Source organism: Rosa rugosa, chromosome 5 (assembly GCF_958449725.1).
Source record: "Rosa rugosa chromosome 5, drRosRugo1.1, whole genome shotgun sequence".
NCBI classification, from domain to species: domain Eukaryota; kingdom Viridiplantae; phylum Streptophyta; class Magnoliopsida; order Rosales; family Rosaceae; genus Rosa; species Rosa rugosa.
The window spans coordinates 45,991,282-45,997,348 of NC_084824.1; the positions used below are offsets into that span (position 1 = coordinate 45,991,282).

At 37.8% G+C, this 6,067-nt stretch overlaps 1 protein-coding gene across 3 annotated transcripts; it reads right to left on the reverse strand.

Moving 5' to 3' along the window:
• Nucleotides 1–1,125: 1,125 nt before the first annotated feature.
• LOC133712275 (probable inactive ATP-dependent zinc metalloprotease FTSHI 5, chloroplastic) lies at nt 1,126–5,635 on the reverse strand. 3 transcript variants are annotated; one of them, XM_062138383.1, is made up of 10 exons: nt 4,912–5,635; nt 4,752–4,825; nt 4,583–4,639; nt 4,276–4,455; nt 4,063–4,147; nt 3,183–3,258; nt 2,257–2,462; nt 2,078–2,152; nt 1,566–1,625; nt 1,126–1,480 (listed from the first exon to the last, which is right to left on the reverse strand). In XM_062138383.1, exons 4-10 carry the CDS (start codon nt 4,317–4,319, stop codon nt 1,424–1,426), a joined length of 603 nt encoding a protein of 200 aa, XP_061994367.1. In that variant the 5' UTR covers nt 4,320–4,455; nt 4,583–4,639; nt 4,752–4,825; nt 4,912–5,635; the 3' UTR covers nt 1,126–1,423. The 3 variants fall into 3 exon arrangements, with proteins under 3 accessions (XP_061994367.1, XP_061994366.1, XP_061994365.1); XM_062138382.1 differs by having other exon boundaries at nt 4,063–4,171; nt 4,757–4,825; nt 4,912–5,633; XM_062138381.1 differs by having other exon boundaries at nt 4,063–4,171; nt 4,912–5,633.
• Between the last annotated feature and the right edge of the window lie 432 nt (nt 5,636–6,067).

Genomic DNA, 6,067 nt, shown 5'->3' on the forward strand with positions numbered 1-6,067 from the left:
GTATGTATAGTAAGTTTAACTTGGGTTTTGGACTATATACTAAGCTGAAATGAGTTCTTGGGACATTAAGTTTGACCTTGAGTGCAATAGTGGTATCATGTTAGCTACCATGGGGCGTGTGTCCGTGTCTTGATATCCTAATGTAGTTTATTCTTTGTGGGGTTTACGATTTGGGGATGCCAATGGGTTAGTTTAGGATTCTGGAATCACTTATTTTGACTATATATGTATCATACAAGTTAGTAGCAGTGGCTTAATTGTTAGGCAAAAACAAGGAAAAGAAAAGTTGATTGACATCTATTCAATATCTGTTTCTGAAGTTCTCTTTTGGTAGGGTTTTCCATATCCTAATACATGTCCTTGTTATTAAGATCATATATCAATTTCAAGTCCTCTACTTTTAATTTTTTTGGTAGAACAGAAGTCCCCTACTTGTTGACAAAAAAGGTATTCCTTTGTTTTAGTTTATAAAGCTTCTGAATAAAAACACTAAAATTTAGTTGTTTGACCTAAGTCGTGTCTATTCTTGATGTTGATCTTCCACTGGGCATGCTGAATGTTTTGGAAATGGCCCTTAGAAATGATGTTAATAGTAGTTGATGTCACTATGCCAAAAGTGGTATCAGACGATAGACAGAAATTGTTAAACGTGGTATGTGTTAAACGTGTTGTGTAATACTCGGCAAGTGGCTCGGCAGGTGGCTCGGCAGATGCCAGGCGCAGCTGCGCTGTAGTTGCGGCGCTGCCTTTAGACAACAGTGCTAGTTTTGAAGATGTTGTATGTTGAGCTTCTCAGACAACAGACTTTTATTTTGTGTGTTGTCTGACTGATATTCAAACTTCAGTTCTTGGACTATAACTGTTGTCTGATTAACTCTGGGACAACAGAGTTTAATTGCTTCTGTTGTGTGAGTATAGATTAGAAGACAGTGATTTGTTAAAAACCGATGTATGATATGAATGATTGCAGTGTCATTTGTCCCTATTTTTGGTCATTCAGACAACGGGCAATTATCATTTTGTATATTTTGTTGTCTGATTATTTTGAACAGATCCCATTCCTGAATTAAATTGTGCATTTGATCCATTTACATACCAAATATAAACATTGCAAACCATCAAATATAAACATTGCAAACCACTAATCATTGAACCCAACATTTTAAACAAGAGAAGCATTCTAGTGCATGCCCATCTACTTGGGACATCAAAAAGCTGATACATATATATCTATTGTTCCAAAACATGCAACACATGGTGCATGACAATGTACCAGCAGAGAAGCACAAAAAAAGATGTTTTCCTTAGCAAAAATGGACCAGCATCAAGCGCGCTACTTCATGGCTCATGCACATATGTGTTGACAACAAACTTCCCCCACTCATTTCGCACTTGATCAGTATCCGCTTGGGTGTATTGGCTGCTACCACTCATTTCGATGGAGCATTTCTTTAGCTTTATAATGTGCTAAATCATGGATCTACAAAATAAGAAAGCATTACTAGGGAAAGTTATATCAACATAGAGTAATTGCTTAGAACAAATAATAGTCATAGTCGTCATACCTTTTCAACTTTAACTGCCATATCATACTCATGGTTATTCCCCATGCTTAAAGCAGTAGACTGTACCAAAGAGAACATGTTAGGACTTCAACATACATTTATCCTTTATGGGGAAATTTGATAGATTATGGAATGCAAAGTAAAATTTGCAATTCACTACCTCATTCTAAATTTCCAGCAAGATAGAAAGGGAATTGATGTTTTTTGAGAGGGGCATATTTTAACACAAATATATAGAGTAATCAACCAAACTGAAAAGGCAAAACAGTACAGCAAACGAAACCAACTCTAGACAACAAATACAATATTATAACTAAAAAGAACAAACAGAGGTATGGAGGCTAAAGAAGCTCATATTAACAAAACCTTTCCAGTTAGAAGCTCAATATCCCTATTTTAACAAAATGAATAAGGGAAAATAGAATCAAAGAAGTTTTAGACGGCACATGAGAAATATCTATATCTCTAACACAAGTCATGACCAACTCTTGAATGCAAAGAAAGAAGAATACCGCATTGCTGTGATAATATATTGCAGGACTATCATCAGGTCCCCACCCATACTGAATAACCACCCGTGTAGCTATCTGTTGCAAATTGAGTAAAAGAGTGAAGGGAACTAGAGAAAAGTGAAGGGAATTAGAGAAATGATTATGCATTGCATATCCTCTAAGATTATTTTTTGCTTTACATTAATACCGTTGAAAAGCAGAAAGCATAGAATGAAATCAATCTCCTGTGCTTGCGTTAACTCTGAAGAAGAAAGCAAGTTCTTTTCTCCAAAAGGGAGTAGCATTTGTGCTGCAATGTGCGAACCAAAACAAAATACGAGCTTCTTTTCAAGGTATGATCTTGATTCAGCATTTCCATTCCCAGAACCTTCATTTCTCGCCTTCCCTGTAGAAGAAGGCTAAATTACTGGTGTTCATTTAGATTTAATTCCATAAAAATAACATTGTTAACATCATCCCCTCCCACAAACTTACAAATTGGACACCTTTCAAGGTTTCACAATTTCTTTGGGACTAAGAGGAGAACTCAAGCTACAAAATTTAAATTCACCATTCATGGATGAGGCTGCATTATAAAACCAATTCGATAATGAAGTAAAACAAGTAGCTATACCATGACACAGTTGGGCAATGGACTTCCTATTTTTCTTTGCAATACAAAAGTTCAGCCTAGTTCTCGTCTAGTTCTCCTACTTCTACTTTCAATTAGCTGAGAGGAACAAACTTTTAAAATTTTTAGATAGATGAATAAAAAAAGTAAGAGCATATTGGTGTAACTTATAATGCATCTATAACATAATTTAAGCCATCATATCAGAATCAGAGGAAAGCAAAGTTTCTATTAGAATCAGCATCTATAACAGTCAAAGTTTATATTAGAATCAGCATCCATATTGAGCCGTACATTAAACATAACAGATAAAGAGATTTAACTGAATTCCAACTTCTTCTTTACCTAAATAAAATTATCATTAATGTTGCCATCGAAGATTGAAGAACGAAAATCTGGAGGCAATGCTAATTGCTTATAATTGAGAATCACTAGGAGTTGTAACTATAAATAGATATGAGAGAGAGTTCATTATTAAAGGAATAAGAATGTTACCCCTTCCAATATCCACCATCAGTGCCCATCCTGGGTCCCTGAAGACTTGATTCCAATAAGGTACTTCTACCGGCACCTACCCCATTGAAAAAATAAAACAGATTATTAAGCATCAGTAACACTTGTGATGATAACTTTCATCATGTGCAGCAAACAAACTCTAATGTAAATCTAAGAGTGAAAAAGAAGAACACCCTTAGAGTCACAAAAGCCAGCCTCATTGACCAGTTCGCATTACAATTAATGTACTTCAATTACATTGCTCATGTCCCCGGCAAAGTGTTGGTGAGTAATTAAATTCATTATGACAGACACAAACATTAACTATCTAATAAAATTAGTACATCTAGCACAACTTCAAGGCAAGACACCAACATTCTTTTGGTGAATTAATGATGACAGGCTCAAAAATTTTAGAACCTAGATTCCTTTCATTCCACATGATTAAGAATATCTAAATTTTTATACAAGAATTCGTGAAATTCTAGAACAATTCCTGCAGATTATAACATCTTCTTAGATGCAATTAATGTAATAGCCAAAAGGACTTGGTGGGCACATTAGCAGACTTAGCATCTAATTCTCCATTGTCGTATCACGTTCTTCTATCTACAACTATATATGCTCCATACGTGTCTATGTGTGTTGTGATAAATATATATGCATGTAATACTAGTACTGATGCATTTTGAATATTCCACTAAATAAAGATCTTACGTGTAAAGACAACTACATAAGTTTGAGAAACACATCAATTGCAACACCATACAGTAATCAAAAAAGAAAAGAGAAACGAAAGACGACAACTTGTTATGATCAATCAAGCAGTAAGCAATTGCAAATAGCCAAGACAATAAAGAAATGAAACTAAACGTGATACCTGCATAGTAAGAAGTGTCATTGAATTCGAGAACTCCATAAGAAGAACAGCTTTGTTGATAAAGACCATGGCCATGGAAGCAGCCCTATATGACAATGCAGCAAATAAACTAAACCAAAACACAAGACAACAAATCAATCAATGATTCTTGAAGTCAAGCCAATATGCACAGTAAACATTTAGTAAGTAAAAACTGGGATATGAAAAGAGAACCTTAAAGAAGGACTAGCAGCTTCTGCATCAGTGAGTTTATCCATGGCTAAATCAAACTTTCAAGAACAAAAGTATCTGTATAGTGGGTCAGTGAAAGTCTACGACTTTGAGCTCAATTGATCCCAATTACATGATAATCAGATAAAAGAAAGAGCTGGGTAGTTGATTGTTGGACCAAACCTGCAAATCGAGGAAACCCAAATCAAAAAGATTAAAATTTTGAGAGTGAAAGACAAAGAAAATCATAATCACCAAGAGTTTCCAGGAACTATGTCTATGTTCTAAACAAAGAAAGGTCCAAACTTACCGGGCTGAAAACTGAGCTTCAATCTCTTCAACACTTACTGGTTTCAATCTCTTCAACCTGTAGCACCACAAAACATTGAAACCCTCACATGCTTCAGCATCCACCACAACATTCAAAACAACAATAACACAAAACTCGAAAACAATAGATACAAAAAAAACAAATGCACCTTACTCTTTCCAGCTAATGAATGGTTCACAAAGTTCAGATCTTTAGGTAGAAATGACATAATGTGAAGAAGATCTGCACAACCCATAAACAAAAAAGCATATCAAAAACACAAAAATCACCAGCAACCCAGAAACAATGAACTGAAATCCAAGCAGTACCGTCTTGTTTGAGAAAAGGGTAGTCATCAACAGTGAGACTGACGAACCAGTCCCAATTGGTTGACAACCGGAGCATAATCGACGCGCCGTGGAGCACGGCCACCACCGCCTCCCTCTCCTCCGCTCTCTTTGCCTTTTACCTCTTCGCCCTTCTCGTCTTCCTCACCCTCGCCTCCTCCTCCGCCTCCCTCACCTACGCCACACTCTCCCCACCCTCTTCTTCCTCCTCCCCACCTTCGTCCCCCAACCCCCATATCCCACCCGACCAGTTTCTCTCCCGGCCCAACAGCGCCACCGCGTCGTCTACCACGACAACAACTCCTCCGATCCGACCCCTCCTTCCTTGGCCCACCTCCTCTCCGGGTCTAAAGGCGACTTGGGTCAGATCCTACGCCTCCTCGATGCCACCTACCACCCCAGAAACCAATACCTCCTCCACCTCGATCTCTTTGCTTCCCAGACAGACCGTGACCAACTGGCCCTCAAGGTCCAATCCGTCCCCATCTTCAGAGCCGCCCAGAATGTCCATCTCATCGATAAAGCTGACATTGTGTACCGAAAAGGGTCGTCTTCTATCTCGTTCACTTAAAAGAGAGCGGGAGAGGAAGGAGGAGAGGGCTAGGATTTCGGGGAAGAGCCAGAGATGGGTCGCGTGCTAGTTCTTTCAGGGATGAAGTGAGTGAGGTGAAAATGAGCTGCCAGAGCAAGTGGGAAAACTAACCAAGTGTGTGGGAAACGAAAATTTTGTTTCCCCCGTGTCGAAATTTTTAACTTCGTTTTCTCCGCCTTTTTTTAACTTGTATAATCAATTCAGACAACACATAAATGAAATTTTGTTGTCTGATAGTTTACACTGAAACTTCATCCTAGGGATCCAACAAGCAAATCTCCCGCCTAGTGCAAATCACAAACTCATTTCTCCCTCCTAGGCACATTCACACAACAAAAATAGGTAATTCCGTTGTAGGATCTTACAATCATGTACCCGCATTTCTCCCAAAAATTAACCATTTTGGCGCTAAAGACTCTCATTTTGGGAACATCTAATTTTCTTCCAAACTTGCACAACGCAAACCAAAAATGTGTTGTATGATATTTTGCTCATACAACATATACAGCTATACTGTTGTACAACGTGAGTCAAAATTTCGACCCA